Raw genomic sequence first — 24956 nt, 5'->3', positions numbered from 1 at the left:
TAACTGCACAGTAGCCATAATATAAAGGAAGTTCGTAATCACTAAGTAATTTTTTAAAAAATATATTTTATTGATTTTTTAAAGAGAGGAAGGGAGAGGGATAGAGAGTTAGAAACATCAATGAGGGAGAAGCATCGATCAGCTGCCTCCTGCACACCCCCCACCGGGGATGTGCCTGCAACTAAGGTACATGCCCTTGATCGAACCCTGGGACCCTTCAGTCCCCAGGCCGATGCTCTATCCAGTGAGCCAAACCGGTCAGGGCACTAAGTAATTTTTTGAAATACAGTTCTAATTTCCTTCAGATTATACTTAAGTTGAGATTAATACAGTATTATAAATGTGACTGCTGATTCATATTGCATTGCAAATGATTGTTCTAAAGACAAAATTTGTTCAAAAAGCCACAAATTGATATCATCCATGGTAAGAAAATTTAGAACCCATCTTTCTATGGCTATATCATTGCTGATACTTGATTTTTTTTTTTTTTTTAAAGTCATTTCAATCACCAAGTATTGTCAAGAGTTTTTCTTCCAATGAGTTGGACCAGAGAGACTTAATATTTATATATCAGTTATATTTAAAATCAGATATTTTTAACAAGATATCAGTGAACTGGATTGAATCCTTAATGGACATTATAGCCTTATACTAAGTGTTTGGGAAAATAGGTTTCTAATTTTCAGAAAATACTGAGAGTTAAAACAAAGGAAACTGAGTTATACTCATTTGGAATAAAACCTTAACTACTTGTAAAATCCTATGAACATGTTAGAGCTTTGCCGTATAAACCGTTTTTTTTTTTAGATTTGACAAGGATCAAAAGGGCGGTAGTTGGGATGGTAAAAAAAAAGTACCTACTTTGTTTTTTTATTAACAAAATAATTTATTTAATTTATGATTCTCCTACTAACTTCCACTTCAATTCCCTGGCAAAACACCTAAGGCAATTCTATACAGTCCTTTTGTAAATGAATCATCAACAGAAAAAAAAATACAAAAACCATATTCTTTGGGCTTCAAAATAGTTGTCATTATTACAATTTTATAGGATTCCACAGTAGAAGCAACTTAATTACCTCAAAAGAAAATCCACATTTGAAGATTTATATAACATTTTTTTCAAGATACATTTCTGGAAAGAATATACTTAATGAATTAGGTAACAAAAACAAAACAAAAACCTCATGATGTTTCCAGTTTTAATTGGAAAAACAAAAATCTTGAAACATATACATACATTTGGGGGGAAAAGGAAGATGGTCTGACAATATCCATCAGCAAGTGTTAGTGATTGGTTTTATAATTCAGATTTTTCTTATTAAATCTCAAGTTCCCAAGTTTATCTAAATGTTTTTCTGTATATTTACCCGTTTGAACAATAGCAATACAAATGACTAAAACAACATGGTCTAGAAAATTCTTTGTATAGATTCTTGGCTGAAACGTCTTATTCCTAAAATTGGCATTCCAATGCTAGTTTGCCCATGTTTATCCATATACTGAAATGCCCTCTCTGTACTATTTTTAACTGTGTACCATATTTTATTATTATTCTTATATTTAGGACATAAAGCATCAAAACAAACTAACACTGTACCAAATTTCATGTTCACATGACTACATAAGAAATGTCCTCCAGAGATGAAAAATATTGTAATAATTCTGATGTTTAAAAGGCATGTTTTTATTACTCTTGCATGTATTCTGGCCAAAAATACTGAGCAGCTAATTATGCTCTTCCACACATCATGTTCACTGAGTTTACTACCACAGTTTTAGTGCAACAAAATATCTTTGAAAAGCCATTCTACAGTAATTATGGCAAGGCTCATTAAAATGCAGAGGTAAAGATTCCATTTGTAGAGAAACTTAGAAAATAATGCTTGAAAGGAAAGGTGTTTCATTAGACTGAATATTTTTTGTATACTAAAAATATAAATAAACATTTCTTGAATTAGTCAATTTAAATGTAGTATCATTTAGTGGTGATAAATTTTGAGAGGTATGTTTAACAAACATTATAATTGAGATTATAGTCTTAGGTAAACATTTAATACACAATACCAAGGCAGTTTCCTTTCTTTTTTTAAATTTGTGTACCAAAAACGTCATACATTTAATGTTGACATTTCTTCTTACCTGTGTGCCTCAGACCAGTAAAGTACTCTGCATTAAAAATTAAATCTTGAGACAGTAGTACAGCATTGAAAAAAAAAATTGTAAAGCAGCTCACATACATTGAACCCAGATTTTACATTTGCATCTGTCAAATTAGAATATAAAAAAGTAAGCTTGAAAATCAAGGTGTAAAAGCTTATTCTTCCTCAAGAAAAAGTATGAACAATCTGAAAATGATCAACTAGTATGAATGAAACATTGTACATAGTTAAGTCAAATTTAGTGGTTGCTAAACATACCACTCCCTCCTGGAAATTACGGAACCATCTACATGTGAAACTAAATCATCTTCATTTTCGTCATAATGTTCATCACTGACGAACTTCATTCCCATTTTTAGATCTTCATAATAATCCATTGGTCTTTCAAATCTGAGATTTTCTACATTGTTCCACTGCGTTTTTTCAGGCTCTTCTAAATAGTCTTTCCGAATTAGATTATTCACCGGATTTTTGTTTTCTTTTTTTACACTGTCTGGGTAAGAATCAAGCTCATCTTGTTGAAGGACATCTATTTGAGATTCTTTTTGCATATCTGAGGGTGGAATGTAGTTCTTGGCAAAGTAGTCTCCACGAAACGTCCGTCTTCTCCTATAGCAGAATATTCCACCCAAAACACTTACAAGTATTACGAAGAGAGCCCCACCCACTACACTAGCAATGATCGTGCCAATTGCATCATCCTTAATTGTTGCCAAAGTTGACAATGGGAAGGGCAATTTTTTTACGTCTTTTGTTAGATCTTCGATGTCAGCAGTTGAGAGATGCCACTGAACTGTAGGCTGAAGGGTGGTAGTAGTAGGAGGATCTAATGGAAACAGTAAAGATAGACAAGACACAGAAAGGCAAAGAATGTCAATGCAGGCTGATTCAGCAGCAAGTTGAAAAGACAGCACAGCTAATGAATATATATTCATAGTAACAATAGTTTTTCATTCTTAGATTAGAATGTAATGGTATTTCTATATTTTTAAAAAATTACAAAACTTACAATTACCAATAAAGTAAAAGGAGTTAAAAATTATATACAATGTAAACCTAAACTATTCCAAGTTTAAGCATTATATTGTACTCAGAGAAATGTTGGGAGTTTTTTCTTGGTTTTTTAAAGGAAAAGCATTACTTAAGTATCCTATATATATAGCTGGCTTAATAATTATCATACCAAAAATTAAATCAAATAAATAAAACGTAATTTTTTTTTTTGGCCAGTAGCACAAGGAAATAAAAAAAGACTGAAAATAATCAAAGTAGGTTTTCTTAATATCTATTTTACCTAAAATAGTTTATTTTTATAAGATCTGAATTAATTTATAAAAGAATGAAAAACTATAGAACCTTGTTAAGTGGTCATAGAATAAGCTGTTGATTTAATAATTCTCTCAAAAATATTTTCCTTAAATAAAGAGAACTCTTCAATTTTTAAAAAGGATATATACAGTACATGCCATTATTTAATAATTAAAAAAATAAAAAGCATATTTAAACTGTGTTAGCCAAATGGGCTATTATCAAATGAGACTCACAAAGTAAAAACATGTAAACTATAAATTATAAAAATGTCTATAGCCCATGGATAAAATATCTGAACATTTAGAAAATGGAGGGATTTCAACCATATATGCAAAATTTAATGTTACATTGCTTTATGATGGAGTTTCAAAAAAAGTAGCTAATATTTTAGAGAGAACATTCTAATAATACTTAAATATTAGATGCAAATGATCCTGTGTATTGCCATTAGAATACAGAGAAAATAGCCATTAATATTAAAAAGCAACTAAACATAAACAGTAAAAATTAAAGATTGGTTAATTATCAATTAGGTGGTATTCGTAGGTCATGTTGCATAAAACTCTAGAGTTTGAAGAAAGGATGAGACAAAAAAATCTTGAATTTTTTCACTGATAAAAATAAATGACCCAAATGGTAATCTCCTATTATTAATTTTTACATGAGTGGTACTGATAGTTTTTAAAAATGGTTGTTAGAAAAATACTAAATCTACATGGGATAAGTTATTCTAAAATTACAAGCTAAAGAAAAATACTTACTGAAACAGGTTTCATCACGGAATGCCATATGTATAGAATGTGGTAAAAATTTAGCAAGTACAGTATAAATTTAATAAGTACAGTATAAGTAATTTCCTATGAGTGTAAACCAATAGAACAGGCAATCCTGTCAAGTACCTTGAATTGGATAATAGTTATCAAATTATATGTAAGTGAATCAAGGAAGAGTTTTAATTTGTGAGAACAAATTCACTAGCTGAACAAATTAAATCTCAAAAAACCCCCACAATTGTGGAATTGCAGGACCATTTCTAGTATTAAAGTAGTAAAGCCTTATAAAACCAAATTCACAGAACCAGGCTATTAAAGAAATAAAGTAAAAATTAATCATTTGTAAGACAACTCATGTATTTTCCGAGGGAGGGAGGGATAATAGAAAAGTCAAGTTTTAAGAATTAAATGTCATTTTTACAATGATTCCCAAAGAAAAAGTATTACAATAAACTGGCACAGCATATTTAAATGAAAGTACAATCACCTAAGTAATTATTTATAATTCAAATTTTTATGCAGAGAAAATTTTAAAGTTTTTGATGGCTCTTAATGAAATGCTATTTTTACAGAACAATGAATATACCTGAGCTCTCAACAAGTATAAGACATGTAACATTTTTGCCAAGTGTCCTAAAAAAACCCAACAATCTGATATTTACTACTTCTACATGCAATGTTCTTTAGGTGAAAGCTGTTCTTTACAGCTTTCAGATAAATCTAACTTAAAAAAGTACCACCAAAATGCCAATTAAAAAATCTTGTTATTTAATTTTGTCAGTGGTTCTATAAATTTTTGAGCAAACCATCCCCTTCTCAACCAATGTTAAAAATAGCATACCCTGACTATTAATATGATTGTATTTTTAAGCAATGGACATATGGCAATGCATATGACATTTATTCATATTTTTAAATTATTTCCCTCCTCCACAATAAATGAAAGTCAATTAATGTAAGGAGACAGAAAGACTAGTATTTTGTAATCACCAATAGGTACTTATTTATCATTACTTAATATCCTTCACAACAGCATTTCTTATTTTTTCAGTCAGACTTTTTTTTTTATATTATTTGCTGAATGTATGATGAGTATATAACAAATGCAATGAACTATACAGTGAGTTCTTCACACCTAAATGAAGAACTTCTTAAGTTTCTTTTTCAAATTAATGAGTTCTGCCAAATGAGGGGGGAAAATTACAGTAAGGCCCTTTAGTGATAAAGTATATTTTAGCATAATAATTACTATGTTAAAAATTAAATTGATTACTTTTTCTTTTAGACTTTATATGAATTCTTCATACAAAATCTATGAATCTTAAAAGTTTAAGGATTGCTAAGAATATGTGGATTCTAAGTCTTATAATATGTCTGGATCCTAAAAATCAGTATGATTTGAAATTCAAGATTTGCATAGATAAGTACTTTGAGTTTTAGGCAGGGAAGAACTTATGTGATATATAAAAAATTGCTTCCCTATTCTTAGAGAGCAGTAAGAGGTATCAAGGAAAAAATACAGAGCAAAAGCAACTACAAAAACACATACTGGACAAAGAGCTATTGTAGCCAAAACCGGTTTGGCTCAGTGGATAGAGCGTCGGCCTGCGGACTGAAAGGTCCCGGGTTCGATTCCGGTCAAGGGCATGTACCTGGGTTGCGGGCACATCCCCCGTGGGAGATGTGCAGGAGGCAGCTGGTCGATGTTTCTCTCCCATCGATGTTTCTAACTATCTATCTCTCTCCCTTCCTCTCTGTAAAAATATCAATAAAATATATTTAAAAAAAAAAAAAAGAGCTATTGTATTCTCATGAGTAAGAACTAAAGTCGAATATTGCAGTCTTGAATCAATCACCTCTTGTCCAAAATTTTATGCTTACCCACTTAGGAAACGTATAATAAAATTATGAACAACTTCTCTCAAACAGGATTGCTAACTCTACTTTGTTCTGAGTAGAACTTTCAGTCTCCAGTCATAAGACATTCCTTTTACAGATATTTTTAATTATCTCTAAAAATTATAAATACCAATTTTAATACTGAGGTAAAAAAAAGTTCCAATGAAAAAGATTAACTTTGATAATTTACTCTGTTTGAATTATGACTTTTCATTCTAATAAAAGCCTACTAAGCTTTATCAGTCATTTTGGAAAGGCAGTATTTTATCTAGGAATTTTGATATATTTCAAACCTTTAGAAGATTTAAATAAACTCAGCATAATGTATTGTATTAAACACTATGGATAAAAAAATAAAGTCTAATTCTTGAACAAAACCATGTCATATAATGCTATCTTTTTCTTAAGTTCTTAGTGGCAAAAAAACTGTGATTCTTAGGAGACTTACTAGAGAATAATAAAAAAATGTATGAAGTTTATTACCAGTTACTTTGTAAAAAGAAAAAAAACGTTACATAAAATAGATTCTCGATTTTTTTTTTTTAAATATATTTTATTGATTTTTCACAGAGAGGAAGGGAGAGAGATAGAGAGTTAGAAACATCGATGATGAGAGAGAAACATCGATCACCTGCCTCCCGCACATCTCCCACTGGGGATGTGCCCGCAACCCAGGTACATGCCCCTGACCGGAATCGAACCCGGGACCCCTCAGTCCGCAGGCCGACGCTCTATCCACTGAGCCAAACCGGCTTTGGCAAGATTCTCGATTTTTAATTCTTTCCTGATTGCTTTCTTCTCAAATTTATCCATTCATGCAACAAAAGCTCACTGGACACCTACTATGTGCTAATAAGCATTATTAATATTGCCGATGATGAGAATGTAGCAGTAATTATAGCAAGCAAAAATCCTGCCCTCTTAGGACTTATGTTCTAGTTAGGGTAAAAAGAGACGCATATAAATAAAATAAAATATGTAGTATGTCACATGGCAATAAGTACAGTAAAGAAAAATAAGGCAGAGAAGGAAGACAGAAACTAGTACAAAGGCGAGAGAGGTTTCAATTTTAAATACAATTGTAAAAGTGATATTTGATAAAGACCTAAAGGAAGTGAGAATGGAAAGTCCATGGAAGGTTTAAAAGAGAGGAGTGGCATGATTTGACATATCCTTTAAAAATATCATTCTGGCTGCTCATTTGATAACAGATTAAAAGTAGAACGATTAAATGGCTGTTCTAATAGTTAAGTAGAGTTTCTGATGGCTTGGACCAGAATATTTGAAGTAGAAGTGGAGAATTGGTAAGGTTCTGTATATAACATAATGGGAAAGCGGACATTGATTTGTTGATGGATTGAATAGGGTATGAGAGGTAGGTAGCAAAGGTAAGTAAGTATCAAGGATTATATCCTCAGACATAGATGGAAAGAGCAACCAATAAGTGAAGGGAGGAAGACTAATGGAGGAAGAGATTTGGTGGCAAGGGGCAGGAGAAAGATCAGGACCTTAATTTTGAAAGTGAAATTGTGTCTATTTATGCTTCTACATAGGGTTAATAATCATTAATAGTCAGTTGGACACAAAAGTCAGGAGTACTAGGAAGTGGATCCAATATGCCAAAATATATGAATTTAGAATTACCACCAATGTAATCAATATATATGAGATTTCCCAAATTGAGCCCTAATATTTAAATTACTAGAGCCTGGTGCACAAAAATTTGTGCTCTTGGGTGGTCTCTCAGCCTGGCCTGTACCCTCTAGTAGTCTGGGACCCCTCAGGGGATGACCACCTGCTGGCTTAGGCCCGCTCCCTGGGGGGAACGGGCCTAAGCTGGCAGTCAGACATCCCTCTGGCAGCCCGGGAGCCCTCGGGGGACATCCACTTGCCGGTGGGGAGTAGGCGGGACAGGCTCCCACCACCACCGCTGTGCTGACAGCCGTCAGCCTGGTTTGTGGCTGAGCAGAGCTCCCCCTGTGGGAGTGCACTGACCACCAAGGGTCAGCTCCTGCATTGAGCGTCTGCCCCCTGGTAGTCAGTGTGTGTCATAGTGACCAGTCATTCCCAGTTGTTCTGCTGTTAGGGTCAATTTACATATCACCCTTTTATTATATAGGATAGAGGCCTGGTGCACAGGTGGGGGCCGGCTGGTTTACCCTGAAGGGTGTCCCGGATCAGGGTGGGGATCCCGCTGGGGTGCCTGGCCAGCCTGGGTGAGGGGCTGAGGGCTGTTTTCAGGCTGGCCATACCCCCTTCAGGGTGGGAATCCCCAACGGGTGCCTGGCCAGCCTTGATGAGGGGCTGAGGGCTGTTTGCAGGCTGGCCAAGACCCCAGTGAGGACCCTCACCTCGTGTGGGGCCCTACTGGGGTGCCTGGCCAGCCTGGGTGAGGAGCTGATGGCCGTTTTCAGGCTGGCCACGCCCGCAGGCTGGAAGCAGGTATCTGGAATTTATTTATCTTCTACAATTGAAAATTTGTAGCCTTGAGCGGAGCTCAGGGCCGGCAAGGCAGGCGGGAAGTTTGGCTTCTTCCATCACGGGGGCAACCCAAGCCTCCTGCCTGCTCTAGCTCTGTGGCCACCGCCATCTTTGTGATGGAGTGACAGAGTGAGGGAGTGACGTTAATTTGCATATCACTCTTTTGTTAGATAGGATTATATAATCATAACACATTGGGTCTAAGATTTACAAGTAATATCTCACACTAAATTTTGTACAACAGAAAAAAGTAAGCAGTCTTTAAATAAGTACATTTTAAATATACATTTCCTATGGCTTTAAGGTTCTTTTGTTTTTTTAATAAAAATCTCTAAGGGAAAAAGGGAGACTAGTATACTAATATCTAATCTTATTTAGATTTCCACCAAAGCACTGCTACTGGAAGAAAGGGAGAGCTAGGGATGTACATAGCTCTAAAAGTCTTGTGAGATTCATGAAAAAAAAAAAAAATTGAGCCCCTATTATATGCCAGGCATTAACTAAGTGGTAAATTAAGTGAACACAAATTGTTTAAATGTGAGGATAGGCAAGTAAATAAATGAACATATGATTACAAATTGTGATGAGAAATATAGGGGACTTTTCTTAGGTTGAGTGATCATATAAGGACTGAGAATATAACATAAAACCAAGCTTAAAATTTCTCTAAAATCTCTAATTGATTTAGTTTTAGATTTGAGCAGAAATGAATACTCTAACTACCTATTATAGAATTACCATACAAACCTGTATTTCTCAAGGTTCTCTTCCTTTTGCCTTTAATTTTCCATGTGTTAGGCATGAAGATTGCTGCATTCTTATAGTCAGTAAAGAGATGCTCAAAATAGTTTATATAATTGGCATAAATAAGAATTCCATTGAGAATTTATTACTTATAGCCACACCCAGAAAACAATGTTTTTAGCATTAACTATATTTTGTGAATATTCAAATTTATACTGTCAAATTAACAAGAACTTTCTCAGCAAAACAAATGGAATGTGAAATATCTAAGTTCTTAGTGGTTTAAAGACTAACAATAAAAAACATCTAAAATTTATTTCATTAGAACATTTTCAGTAGTATTCCTACTTTACCTCTCAGTAACTAATATGGCATAGTAACATTGAGTGACAATGTTATTTAACAAGCCAGGTCATCAAAGTTGATATCCTACTTTATTTATCATACACTTGTGTGCCTAGTGTCCAACCTAAGACAAAAAAATCTCACTGCTTGTTCTTGGTGTAAAGAACCTAGAAAGGCACACACTACCTATGAAAGTAATAAATTAATTCTATTTAACTGTAAATTTAACTATATGAATAGGTCTTAAAGTTGTTGCATAGACATTTTGATATTTCTTTAAGTAAAGGAATGCCACTTTGCACATGTATTTCAGATAGGATTACTTTATTTTATCTTTAGATTATTTGGAAAATCTCAGACTGAGGAATCTATATCTTCACAAGTATAAATTACCACCATGATTATAGTATTATTGTTATGATTATGACTATAGGAATAATTCAAGTAACCCACTTTGTAAGTAGATATTAACTTACCTGAAATGTAGATGACCTTTTGATCACTTCTTTGACCGAGGGAATTAGTGACTTTACAGACATAAACACCAGAATAATTGAAAGTCAGTGGATGGACAAAATGAAGAGTATTGTCTGAAGCCAATAAGCCATCAGGCCACTGTCCATCCAATCTAGATTTGAAAAAGCATGAGATTATTTTATATACCTTTAGTCTCTATTGATAGCTGTTTAAATAAGATATTAACTTTTAAGATGTTAAAGAACTAGTATCCTATGTGTAAAAGTCACTATAAAATGAAGCATGTACTAAATTATGAATTTTTAATTTTATAAAGTTGAACTAATAAAGCCCATTAAGAATTCTTTCAAAATATCAATTCATATAAGTGTATCTAGGTCAACATATTAGAATGGGAGGGGAGAACAAAATTATGAGATTCTGAAGAATTATAATCAGAAAACTGGAAAATTAGAAAAACATCTTATTTGAAAACATACTCATATTATCAAAGGAATCAAAATACTTATCTATGAATTATGGACCTACTCATGATATATCTACAGTTTTCATAATGGAACATCCTCTCATTTAAGTACATGATGTGTTTTAGCAATTTATGTAACATATTTAAAAGCATCATTTAATGCAGAATAAGTCTGTGCTATGCTCCATGCAAAGATGGTTAGTTTTTTGGCCCTGGCCAGTGTTCTCAGTGGTTAGAGTTCCAGCCCATGCATCGAAGGGTCACAGGTTCAATTTCTGGTCCTGGTTGGGGTGGTTGCAGGAGGCAACCAATCGATGTGTTCTCTTTCATATAAATGTTTCTCTCTCTCTCCAACCTTACCTCTCCCTTTCACTCTCTAAAAAATCAATGGAAAAAAATATCCTTGGGTGAGGATTAACAAAAAAAACAAACAAGCAAAAATACACAAAGATGGTTAGTTTTTAAACCACCAAGAAGGGTCTTCTAATAAAATAATTTCATTTGTCAGGTGGACATCTGTGACAGTAAAAACCACGGCACCATTTTTAAATGGTACCTACACTAACTTGGCTGATCCTGTCTAGTATCTACACTAATAAAAGAGAAACATGGTAATTAGCGGATGACCACTACCCTTCCCATTGGCTAGTCAGCATATCCTTATGCAAATTAACTGTCAGCCAAGATGGTGGCCGGCAGCCATGCACTGAAGCAAGCAGGGAGGCTTGCTTGCTTCAGTGACTGCGGACTCCAACGTTCCCCGCCTAACTTGCCGGCCTCTCAGCTGCAAGTCTAAGCAACTATGTACTATGTTGCAAATAAGAAGCTAAACAAAACCCCAGAAACCAGCCGGACTGAAAGCTAGCCGGACCGAAACATTGTAAAGATGTTTTCTGCTAAAGCAGGCCCAGAATAAAAAAAAAAAAAAAAAAAAGAAAACAAGGAGTGGTTGGGACCTTCAGTCACTCGCCACCTGGAAAACAGCCCTCAGCCCCTGACCCAGACTGGCCAGGCACCCCAGTGGGGACCCCCACCCTGATCCAGGACACCCTTCAGGGCAAACCAGCCAGCCCCTACCCATGCACCAGGCCTCTATCCTATATAGTAAAAGGGTAATATGACTCCCGGCACCGGGATCAGCGGAGCAGCAAGGCTCCCGGCACCGGGATCAGCGTGACAGGGGGCAGCGCCCAAACCCCCTGATCAGCCCTGCTCTGTGCCTGATAGGGGGGAGCTCCCCAAACCCCCTGATCGCCCTGCGGCTCTGTGTGTGACAGGGGGCGGGGCCACAACCTCCCTATTCGCCCTGCTCTGTTCGTGACAGGGGAAGGCGCCCCAACCCCCTGGTCAGCCCTGCTCTGTGCCTGATAGGGGGGAGCTCCCCAATCCCCTGATCGGCCCTGCGGCTCTGTGTGTGACAGGGTGCGGTGCTACAAACCCCCACCCCCTCACGGGCCCTGCTCTGTGTGTGACAGGGTAGAGCCATAACCTCTCCATCGGCCCTGCCCCGAGTGTGACAGTGGCGGCGCCCCAACCCCCTGATCGGCCCTGCTCTGTGGGTGATAAGAGGGTGGCGCCCCAAACCCCTCCACGGGCCTTGCTCTGTGTGTGACAGGGTAGAGCCATAACCTCCCCATTGGCCCTGCCCTGAGTGTGACAGGGTGCAGCGCCCCAAGCCCCTGATCCACCCTGCTCTGTGTGTGACAGGGGGCAGTGCCCCAACTCCCCTATCGGCCCTACTCTGTGAGTAACAGGGGGAGCTCCCCAACCCCCTGATCGACCCTGCTCTTTGTGTGACAGGGTACGGAGCCCCAACCCCCCTGATGGGCCCAGCTCTGTGAGTGACAGGGGGCAGCGCGCCAACCCCCTGATTAGCCCTGCTCTGTGAGTGACAGGGGGCAGCGCCCCAAACCCCTGATTGGCCCTGCTCTGTGAGTGACAGGGGGCAGCGCCCCAACCCCCTGATTGGCCCTGCTCTGTGCCTGACAGGGGGTGGCGCCGCAACCTCCCCGTCGACCCTGCCTTGAGTGTGACAGGGGGCGGTGCCGCAACCCCCCAATCGGCCCTACCCTGAGCGTGACTGAGGGTGGCATCGCAACCTCCCAATCCGCCCTGCTCTGTGCATGACGGGGCGGCGCCCCAACTCCCCAATCGGCCCTGCTCTGAGCCTGACCAGGGGCTGCACCTAGGGATTGGAGGTGCCCTCTGCCACCTGGGAGCAGGCCTAAGCCAGCAGGTCGTTATCTCCCGAGGGGTCCCAGACTGCGAGAGGGCACAGGCCGGGCTGGGGGACCCCCCTCCCCACCCCGCCGAGTGCACAAATTTTTGTGCACTGGGCCTCTAGTCTATTCTATATATATAAAAGCCTAAGTGACCATCACAACCTAACGGACGACCGAACAGGCTGCATGGGTTCCCAGGCCGGCAGGGGGGTTAGTGAGGGGCGACCAAACAACTGAGCAGCAGTCTGTGTGGGGCAATTAGGCCAGCAGGGAGGTTAGTGAGGGGTGACCGAATGACTGAGCAGCAGGCTGTGTGGGGCAAGCAGGCTGGCAGGGGGTTTAGTGAGGGGTGACCAAATGACTGAGCAGTAGGTTGTGTGGGGCGACCAGGCCAGCCGGGGGCTTAGCGCAGGGTGACCAAATGACCGAAGAGCAGGCTGCACGGGGCAACCAGGATTGTAGGGGGGGGGGGGGGCAGTTGAGGGTGACCAGGCCAGCAGCGGGGGGCAGTTGGGGGTGACCAGGCTGGCAGAGAGTGGCAGTGAGGGGCGACCAGGCTGGCAGGGGGCGTTTGGGGGGGCGATCAGGCTGGTGGGGGGAGGGGTTGTTGGGGGCAACCAGCCTGGCAGGGGGGGTTGTTGGGGGTGACCAGACCAGAGGGGGGAAAGTTAGTGGCAACCAGGCCGGTGTGGGGGGGGCAGTTGGGGGTGATCAGGCAGGCAGGCAGGTGAGCAGTTAGGAGCCAGTGGTCCTGGATTGTGAGAGTGCTGTCCGATTGCCGGTTTAGGTTCGTTCCTGGGGATCGGGCCTAAACCAGCAGTCGGACACCCCCCGAGGGGTCCCAGATTGGAGAGGGTGCAGACTGGGTTGAGGGGACACCGGGCCTCTAGTATTACCATAAATCACAATGGGAATAAAATTCCACTATAGGAACACTAAAGCCATTCATTACAGTGGAACTAAGCATATTATGACATATCATTTTTCCAACCTTGGGGTACAAAAAAAATTCTCCCACCAATAGGTTTTTCTTTTGAAACTGGTTGTAAAGGCCATAAATTACTTTTTTTTTTCTTTTTTTTTAGATAAGAGGTTAAAAAGTCAAGTAAACCCAGACAATTACTATAGTTTGAGTTAGGCAGATCTTCAAAAAGTTCATTCACTTCCTCACTCAGCTTTCCACTATTTACCCTACTGTCCTCTGCTGTGTTGCTGAGATGCAAAACTAAATATCTGATGCTTGCTTTCAATGACCTAAATACACAGGAGACCACCAACTAATTACAAAGAAAATAAAAACAAAGAATAAAAAGGTAGAATGGAGCAAATCAACACTGGAGAATAGGAGGGATGATTTCATTCTGTGATCCACAGGGTAGTAGGTGGAAGAACAATCAGTAAAATCTTTTACAGTTGCCAGTATTTTAATTTAGCAATGGAGAATAAAGGCAATCTAATGATTGAAAAAACAAAAACTCCCAACATAAGAGAACTTTGGAAAGAACATTTTTATAAACATCAGCTTAAAAGGTGAACTCTTTTACTAAGAGGAAAAGAATAAATATATGCCCTGACCAGTTTGGCTCAGTGGCTAGAGCGTCGGCCTGTGTACTGAAGGGTCCCAGGTTCGATTCCGGTCAAGGGCATGTACCTTGGTTGCAGGCACATCCCCAGTAGGGGGTGTGCAGGAGGCAGCTGATGGATGTTTCTCTCTCATGGATGTTTCTAACTCTCTATCCCTCTCCCTTCCTCTCTGTAAAAAATCAAAAAAATATAATAAAAAAAAAGAATAAATATAAACTATATCTATCTTTCCAACTATCTCTACTTTGGGCCTGAAATTCAAATCCCTTTAATTCTGGGAAATATAAAAAATGTTTTATAATCCTTTAAATTATTTATTCAAATGAACCACATTAAGAAAAATCTAAATATCACACCGAACTCGCAGCAAATGACATTCTAAACATCTTCTATGCTCTTGCACCTATGTTATATTATTTATATTCATTGTCTCTACCCTCACAAAAAACTCTATGAAGTACTTTTATGACTTCCTCAAAAACAGACATCTCCAAATACAGACACTAGGATAAGAATCCAGAATGTCTCACTTTTAGAAATACTTGATCACACATCTTAAAAAATGACTGTTTCCCACTTTTAAGAAAATGTAAATGAAAAGGCCTTCCCTACTTTTAAAACTGTATATTTGCTTAAAGGCAACAGATCAACCAAATATACTATTTCCTTGCTCTCACAAAATCCCACCTAAAACAAGAGTTAAAGGAATTAAAGCTATTAAAAACCGATGAGGAGAAAGAGAGCAGGAGATAGAATTCATCATATAAGATATTTCAACAAACTTTTAGAAGAAAGAAAACAGAGGAAGAAACATTTCTGGTTGCAGCACCTGGGGTAGGAGGAGAGGAAGAGGTGGGAGATGAGGTGATACTGGCTCTAGAGATTAGAGGTCAGGGATGCTGCTAAACATCCTACAGTTCATAGGGCTGCCTCCCACAAAAAAAGATTAATCTAGCCCAAAATAGCAACAGCACCAGGTTGAAAAGCTCTGCTTTGGGCTGAAGAAGTGCTTAAAGGAGGCATATGGACGAGAAAGCAGTCAATTTGGTCCAAAGAACTCCAAACAGATTTGGAGCTTGGCTCACTGTACTACAGAAGGCCAGAGTGAGGCAAGATACTAGAGATAAGAACATTAATTGAAAGTTGAAAAAAACGAAACAATGGACTCCACCCAACTCTATACAGATACCAGTCATTTATGTTTAGGTAAGAGCATGAAGGTTAATTCAATAACTAAACTGAATGGCCATGTAAAAGGACTTCCACCTTTCCATGGGTGACATCAGAAGCTTCCCCCCAAAAATAAACACCTCTCTACTTGATCACTCTGAGTGAAATCTACAAATGAGTAATCCCTTCTATGGAGTGTGTTTCTGACCAGCATTTTAACTTAATGCATCTCTGTGAAATAATTAGACAACTGAGAAAATTAAGTAATATCTACAAAATGAAAGACAGAAAACAAAACAAAGAATTAGTAGGAAATAGGAAACAACATGTAGAAAAAAAAAGTCTCTGCAGAGGAAAGAACTCTAGTATCCCTAGGAAAAAATAAGAAGATACTATACCCTTAAACTAAGAAAAGTATGCTATGAAAATGAACAGAGAATAATAAAACGCTCTTAGAAAATAAAAGTGTGCCCCAATTTTTTAAATGGGGGTAGGGAGTAAGGAGAATGGGGAAATCAAGCAAGTCTCCTAGAGAGAATAAAAGTTATTTGAAAAATAAGAAAGGATATTTACTATACAATAAGTAGAAGTCCCAGTAAGAGCAAACAGGAAAAAAAAAGAGAGGAAATGAACAAAAAAATTATCCACAGTTGAAAAATACAACTCTCTAGATCAGTGATGGCGAAACTTTTGAACTCAGCGTGTCAGCATTTTGTAAAACCCTAACTTAACTCTGGTGCTGTGTCACATATAAAAATTTTTTGATATTTGCAACCATAGTAAAACAAAGATTTATATTTTTGATATTTATTTTATATATTTAAATGCCATTTAACAAAGAAAAATCAACCAAAAAAATGAGTTCGCGTGTCACCTCTGACACGTGTGTCATAGGTTCGCCATCACTGCTCTAGATTGAAGGAGCCCCTATATATTGAGAAATATGAATAAAAACCTTATTGTAATAGTTAAAATTTCATAATTAAAGAGAATTATGGATATACATAGTAAGCTACACAAGTAAAAACAAGCCAATTACTAGCCTTGGGGAAAATAGCTTATACAAAAGAAAACAGAATTCCAATACACTACTTAGCTCTCAGTAAATAATATTTACCTGTCACTGAGAGGCAAACAACAATTACAAAATTTAACTAAAAGTAACTTAATCTCGCCCTAGCCAGTTTGGCTCAGTAGCTAGAGCGTCAGCCTGTAGACTGAAAGGGACTGGTTTCGACTCTGGTCAAGGGCATATGCCTGGGTTGTGGGCTCGATCCCCAGTAGGGGGCGTGCAGGAGGCAGCCAATCAATGATTCTCTCTCATCATTGATGTTTCTATCTCTCCCTCTCCCTTTCTCTCTAAAGTCAATAAAAATATATTTTTAAAAAAGTAACAATCTCATTGGGATTACAAAAGGTAGGAATATGTATGTATATGGGTATATACATGTGTGAAGGGGTAGATCTAAAATTAAATTTTCATCTGTCATAATAAGAAGTGAGTAGGTAGCATTAAAAATGACTAAATGAAGAAGGAGCAGTTTAAGACCTATAATAGTAACTATCAGAAGGAACTGCTAAAGTAGCCTCTGAGGAACAGAATTGTGGTTGGTAGGAAGGTGGGGGGAGGTGCAATAGAACACTTAGAAATTTAATTTTCACCTATTAATATAATCATGTATTATACTGATAAAAGACAACTTTAAGCACTTAAAAATTCTTTTCACTTTTAAATAAATAAATTTACAAGTATCTAACATTATTACCTGCTCCATACAGATTTGAAAGGTGGTGGATTTGCATCAGCATTACACTTGAGATTAACACCTTTTCTTCCTACAAACCAATTTCCATCATAGCCAGTTACTGAAACTTCAGGAGCATCTATAAAATAAATTCATGACAGAACAGATTATTTTTTGTTAATGATAAATACAACATACAATGGTAAAGCATAAACATAGTAAATTAAACTTTAGAAGAACAGAAATAAATTTTTCTTCTCTCAATGTACATAACCAATGTGGAAGACAGTACTCAATAAATATTAGTTGACCAAATGAGTAAGTAAATGAACAATGAGTACCCAAACATTAAGCAACTACAAGCACTTACAGTTCTTGTTATTATAAACACGGAATGTAAGAATATCCACAAATCTATAATCACCAAAAGCAAAATTTAAAGAACCCTATTATGAAAAATATAGGTATATATGAAAATACATTTCAGTTCTTAATTTGACAATGAGACATGGCATTTAAACCTATTTACCTAAAATCTATTATGGAAAAGAATAGGATGCTAACAGAGAAGACAAGAGGAAGGGCTTAATTTAGATCGGGGATGAGGTTGGGGATGTCATGAAAGACTTCTGTAAGGAACTAATATAAGGTACAGGGACCCTCCATGTTTCTGTGAACGACATAGTAAATTATATGAATAGTACATGGTCAGATGGGAGGTTAGAGAGAGACTATATTAGTCTATAACTATGCCAGAAAAGCTTGACCTACTATCAAGCAAGGTTTATAAAAAGGTAGTAAAAAATTAAACTTTCACTAAGGTACAATTACTTTAGAATTCTAAAAAAGAAATGCCTGCCTCTTATACATTCGAAGAATTAACAAACATTTTTGAAACTTAAAATTGGTACTAAAAATGTTGCTGAAAGAATAGTATAGATAGATAGCTGCGAGTTTTAGTTTAAAAGGAGGGGAGATATATTAACGTATCCCCAAAGAATACCTCCAGATTTTGAGAGATGAATTTTAGATATAAGATTATATCTTCTTAAACTTTGTTCACATGTTTTATGGTCCCTATTAAGAGGAAAAAGCCATAAGCACTCTAACAACATTTTAGGAGCATGGTAATAAATCTAAATAATAATTACAATATCTTATACTAGAAAAACTGTATTTATATATTTAGGATTGCATTCAAGCAAACAAAAAATATATACATAATACAAATGGAAGAAAATTTCAGTAATGATTAGATACAGGAAAAGAAAATATATCTAAGAAAATATCAATAGTGCTTACAATTAACATCTGCATTTTACAAGAAAAAGGAAAAAGAGCCTGAAAGTAAGGTAAGAAAGGGGGGAAACTTTAACTGGATTCTCCTCAGAAGTAAGGAGACAACAAGGTACACATATTGAAGAATACAATGGTAATAACATTCACATAGGTATCTTCTCAAGTTGAATCCTAAAAATGTTTTTTAAAAATCTTTAGAATTAGCTTTAGAAACCATTACACCAAGTCTAACTAATTTTAAATTCCATGCATTATATAAAAACCCCCACAAAAATTAGAACTTCATAAACCTATCTACATTTGTGATCTGTACAATGATGGAAATGACAGTAGAACCTAAAAGAATTTATTTCTAATATGCTTAATTTTCACTTTCTTTGCCCTTATTGATATGCACCATCAGTTTTTCTCTTGCTCAACTTTTAAAATGCTTTGCAAAAATATAAAGGGAAAAGTATACACACACATACAAACATAAACACAACAGAGTATCCCATAACAAAAAAATACAAGCTAGGCCAACTTTAAACTTATTTATAATGATTATTATCCCAATGATGTGTCAAAATATCGTTTTACCTATATGAGAATCTTACACAATCAATAAAATTAGGTTCGAATACTGAAAGAATATAGATTTTTCAAAATAATTTAAATGCATTTAGGAAGTAAAAGATTTTTGCTGAGAAAATAGAAAACATTCTGGGTGGCATCATTAAAACTGAATAACAGCTAAAATAATTGGACTGGCGAAGTAGTTTGTCTCTAAGTACTGTACATTTTGAAGTATAAATTTCCACAATTTGCTTAAGTCCACCTTATTTTTAAGGTTTAAAAAAGGATAAAGCTAAATAATTCTAAGTTAGAGAATATCTTTAATATCATTGTCCATCTTTACAAACTGATAAAAACTGTTCTGATTAAATGAAATTTCCACAAAAATATTTTTAAATTGAGGGGGAAATATGTCAGTAAGGAAAAGCTATAAGAATTTCTGAATATTAAATATTAAAATTAAACACAGTTTGATACAGAATAATTTTAAAGGAAGAAAATGAAAACAAAATGCATCACATGTTTAAAAAGCAAATGTTACCATACACTTACATTGTATATCTAATATGAAAGAATATCGGATGTCCTTTTCCAAGGCTGGATGTTTTACAACACAAGTAATTCGCCTTCCTCGAGCAAATCTGGTTGGAAACAGCTTGTATTGGCTGACGATTGTAGCTGTTTCATTTGGAAAGGAAGTTGTAGTGGATTCCATTTCACCAAGATCACCTTCCCAGTTAATATGTGCAGCTGGTTTTCCAGTTGCTGCAATACAAATGGCTGCTACTGTTTCGTTTCCTCCATCAATTAAAGAATCTGGCCCTTTTATCAAGCTCACAGTGGGTTCAACTGTTCAAATTAAAAAAAAAAATTACATGTTAATTAAGAATATATTTATATCCTTCCAAGCCACATCTAGACATATTTCATAAATTTAGGAGTAACTGCATATAACGTATAGACACACACTTTTACGGTAAGTCTTGGAACAAAAGATGATCACGAGCCAGGGCAAATAAGAGCCAAGATTTTATAGAAACATTACAAAGATGGCTCTCCTAGTGACAGATGAGTCCTTCTCAAAATGAGCATGTACAAAAATTACTGTGAAATGGACCATAATTTCCACTATGGAATTAAAGGTATTATTACTCTGAAAGGAAAAAAAGTAGTTCTACTACTTAATGATTCATTTGTGCAGCAAAAATATATAAAGCATATTTAAAAGTAAAATATAAGTATAGAACTGACACTGTTAAAACAGAATATCACTAATACTTATTCAATGGAATGTGCATGCCACCTATTTTTTCCCCGTATAAGTAACCTTAATGTTAGACACTTTCTTTTTTTTTTTAAATATATATTATTGATTTTTTACAGAGAGGAAAGGAGAGAGATAGAGAGTCAGAAACATTGATGAGAGAGAAACATCGATCAGCTGCCTCCTGCACATCTCCTACTGGGGATGTGCCCGCAACCCAGGCACATGCCCCCGACCGGAATCGAACCTGGGACCCCTCAGTCCGCAGGCCGACGCTCTATCCACTGAGCCAAACCGGTTTCGGCAATGTTAGACACTTTCTATCAAAGGCCTTCAATCATTTTCTGTATCTCCCTTAAAATCTTTTATCTGATAAACACTACTTACCCAGATAATCCCTAATTTTCTCCAACTTTGATATAAGGCTTGACTCTACATTTTCTAACCATCTGCCTGGTATTTTTTGCCTATATATTTTCAAACTCAAAAAAACAAATGTTGAACTATTTATCATCTTGCTACCAATCACTAACACCTGTTTCTCAAAGAAATTCCCATTTAAATTAATGGTAACATAATTTACTCAATCCCCAAGGTTCAAGACCTATTATTTTCAAACCTCCCTTATTTCTTATATTCAGCCAGTTACAAAGATCTGCTAGTTATTCCTTTATAATAGCTCCCTTCTTCAGTCAAGTGGCAGAAATTAGTAAATGAATTTCAAGCCCTCACAACCTCATGGCTGCAGCATTATAATTTCAGGACCTCTTCATTTTAATTAATCAAAAACACCAGACTGATGATCCTGAATCACAACTTTTATCACATTACTACCTAAATCAGGTCTAAGTCATGCCTCTAAGCAAGGTGAGAAGGTGGTCAAAGCAGTGTTTCTCAAACTTGACTGTGCACCCAAAACATTTAGGGATCCTGATAAAATGTAGATTTATCACTCAATAAGTTTGATAGGTAACTGAAATTCTGTATTTTAACAAGCTCCAAAGTGCTATCAATGCTGCATAGTTCATGAACCACACTTTAAAACAGCAAGAGCCTGAGAATAGAAGGGAGGTGAGAAGCGGCACAACATTGTACACTAAGTTCAAATTTCTAGTAATATACAGATCAAATTCCCCATCCTAACATTCAAGTTACTTTAATGTGGTTCTACTCTACCTTTCTAGCCTTTAATTCTTTGAACAATCAAGAAATTATTCAATGTTTCCACTAATGGGGGTTCTCAACAGTGAGTGTTCTCCTGCTCTCCCCTCTCCCCAAAGGACACTTGGCAATGTCTGGTGATATTCTAAGTTAGCAAAGCTGAGGAACTGCTACTAGCATCTAGTGGGAAAAGCCATTAAGGCTGCTAACCAGTCTACAATGACAGGATAGCACAGCCCAACAAATTCCAGGCCCAAATTTCAACAATGCTGACTTTGAAGAAATTCTGCCCTAGTGTGTATTGTTTTCTACCTGCCTCTGTTAGTTCACTCCCTATACGTCTTTCCTTTTTGCCTACCCCAAACCTACCCACCATTCAAGAACTGGCAACTATTTTTTATACAAAACATTTCTAAACTGACAAGTTCACCAGTCCATTCCTATATCCTTCTTAAATAACATTTACGTATGAGACTGCTATTAACTAGGGACTGTTACACGCTTGAGGGATATCATGTTAGATTTTTAAGTGCAAAGTTGTAGCCCACCACATGTTTACAGTGGGGGAAAAATATAATGAACAGTATGGTGACTGCTACAATATAGTCACGCTCTAGATACAATGGCAAAAGAATAAAAATCATCAAATTGTGGAGGGAGTAGATCTTTCAAGAATGGCTTCCAAAAGAATGTGTTTTGATGGACAATGGTTAAATAGAAGAACGTAGGAAGAGAGAGATAGAAGGAAAAACAAGGCAATCCAGGCAGAATGACAAACACATAAAAACGTGGACAGGTGTTAAAAGAACTACAAATAGTTTACTAGGATTATAAAATTTGAGTTCTGTGAGAGAAACAGAAAGGAATGAAATAGGTGAAGTTGAAGAAGTAAGCATGGGTAAAATTATGATTAGTCTTATACTGTAAACAGTCTTGAGTTTTAAAGCACTGAGTACTGCATTAATTTAGAAGAAATTCCTAAAGTTTAAAGCAAAAATAAATTATTCCCTCCAGCTCTCTCTTCCATATACAAACTATCTATTATGTTCTTGACACTGAACTTAATATGGCCTGTACTTGATCTTTCAGATATTTATGCCTTGCCTTCCAATCAAAATATTTCTCAAAAATAGCAATTTTCATAAATGTAAGTTATATTTTCTCACAACTTGTTAGGATAGTGTCTTATAAACATATAAGTTTCTCAAAATTTTTATTTTATTTATATTTTTGCATACTATCTCTCAATATAAAAATCTATATATAGAGAGGCAATATGCTAATTGGTCCTAATGGTGTCCCAGTCATGACTATTCAACAGGCTGCGTGTGCACAGGAGCTGGTGGGCAGGGACTTGCGCCACTGAGACATGAGGCTGCTGCTGGAAGGAGCCCCCCCCCCCCCAACCGGCGGAGGCACGCGCAGGCCCACTGTACCGCCTGGCCTGGAGGGGGGCGTCAGGACGGGAGCGGGGCCTCGGCAGAGAACTCTCAGCACTCCTACCTGGGGTCTGAAGGCATGAGAGGAAGAGAAAGCAGATAGGCAGTTAGGGGAATCAGGCCAGGAAAGAAGAGCAGTTAGGCAGTTAGGAGGATCAGGCCAGGAGGAGAGAGCAGATAGGCAGTTAGGGGGATCAGGCCAGGAGGGGAGAGCAGTTAGGAGGATCAGGCTGGCAGAAGAGAGCAGTTAGGCAGTTAGGGGGAGCAGGCCAGGAGGGGAGAGCAGTTAGGGCATCTGGCTGGCCAGGGAGCAGTTAGGGGCATTAGGGAGGCAGGAAAGCAGTTAGGGACATTGGGCAGGCAGGCGAGAGCTTAGGAGCCAGTGGTTCTGGATTGCTAGAGGGATCCCAGATTGGAGAAGGTGCAGGCCAGGCTGAGCGACCTTCCCTCCCCCCACCCATGCATGAATCTCGTGCACCAGGCCTCTAGTATGTATATAACAAATTTGGACCAAATTGTTTTCCTGCATTCAAGAGACCCTAAAATTACTGCATTAACCCCTAGAGTGCCGGGAGCGTGATCGCGCTCCTCCTGTCTTTCGCCAAAAGTGCCAGGACCGCTATCACGCTCCTCCTGCAGTGTCACTATTATATGTTTTGTTCAAATTTTTTTGCTACTAGTATTTAAGTGCAAAGTTGTAGCCCACCACATGTTTACAGTGGGGGAAAAATATAATGAACAGTATGGTGACTGCTACAATATAGTCACGCTCTAGATACAATGGCAAAAGATTGTAAAAATAATACAATCAGCAAACAATATATATCAAAGATGAAAACAAATTTAGTAAAGGTTTCCTTAAGTTTCTGAATATGTAACTTCATTTACTTGCGATTCATAATTTTTTTCTAAACTGCTGTAAAATCAGCAAAAATGCCTTGGCAATTTTAGCATAGTTCGTAGGATATTGGTTGGCACTCAAAGGGTTAAATGTTAGGGGCTATGTACTTATTTGTTTCTCTAAAAGCAGACACTGAGACCAAGTGAGGAGTACTAAAGGCTTATTGGGGATTAACATCTGGGAGAAAAGTAAAGAAAAAGTATGGAGTAGGGGGAGCTATCAGCAGACCTGACAAAATCCTTGACAGGTAAATAGGCAGATCTGAAGCAGAGACTGCCCCACTAAAGGAGTCCCACTTTGGGTGGAAATGTCTAAGGTACTGTAACTCCTTAATCTTTACTCTATTATTCAAATGTACTCACCAGCATTTTCAAATTGGTTTATCTTTCACTGCAAGTGGCTATCTTAATGCTAATACATTAGCTCATTCTAAATTACACAATAAACTTTAACAGTTATCAGACAGAAAAGATCTTTCATTAGGAACAATAGCCCAGGATTCAAATAGCTATACAAATCCATGATAGCAGAAATAAAATTTCATTTGAAATACAAACCTGAGGTGTCAATGGCTCCAAGAAGAAAGTCCTTTTAAAAAATGGAAAAGCTATTTAAAGGTTTTAATTTAATTACAAGGTGAAAACTTGACAGAAAATAAGTATGACAAAGAGCCCTGAGTGGTGTGGCTCAATTGGTTGAGCCTCATCCCATGCACCAAAAGATCGTCTATATGATTCAGTTACAGATTTGGTCCTCAGGTGGAGTGCTTACAGGAGGCAACTGATCAATGTTTCTCTCTCACATTGATGTTTATTTCTCTTCCTCTGTGTCTTCCTTCCTCTCTAAAATCAATAAAAACATATATACACAAATATGCATACATATACATATATATGCATATATATACACATATATACACATATACACATATATATGCATGTATATACATGTGTGT

General features: G+C 37.3%; 1 protein-coding gene across 3 annotated transcripts in view; it reads right to left on the bottom strand.

Moving 5' to 3' along the window:
• NECTIN3 (nectin cell adhesion molecule 3) overlaps nt 1–24956 on the bottom strand; it is a 137517-nt gene that overhangs the window by 62048 nt on the left and 50513 nt on the right. For 2 of the 3 annotated variants that reach the window (XM_070406156.1, XM_070406158.1), the window contains exons 3-6: nt 19789–20085; nt 17404–17521; nt 10195–10346; nt 1189–2991 (exon numbers count right to left, since the gene is read on the bottom strand). In XM_070406156.1, the coding sequence (XP_070262257.1) occupies nt 2414–2991; nt 10195–10346; nt 17404–17521; nt 19789–20085 (1145 nt within the window). In that variant the 3' untranslated portion in view covers nt 1189–2413. Of the gene's footprint in view, nt 1–1188; nt 2992–10194; nt 10347–17403; nt 17522–19788; nt 20086–24956 lie in introns of those variants that run through there. The other variant, XM_070406157.1, reaches the window with a different exon arrangement.

This window comes from Myotis yumanensis, unplaced genomic scaffold (genome assembly GCF_028538775.1).
Source record: "Myotis yumanensis isolate MYYU_CA2020_CCGP unplaced genomic scaffold, mMyoYum1.0.hap1 SCAF_2, whole genome shotgun sequence".
NCBI lineage: Eukaryota > Metazoa > Chordata > Mammalia > Chiroptera > Vespertilionidae > Myotis > Myotis yumanensis.
Note: the sequence above shows the minus strand (reverse complement) of the source record. Positions and strands in the feature narration are given on the sequence as shown.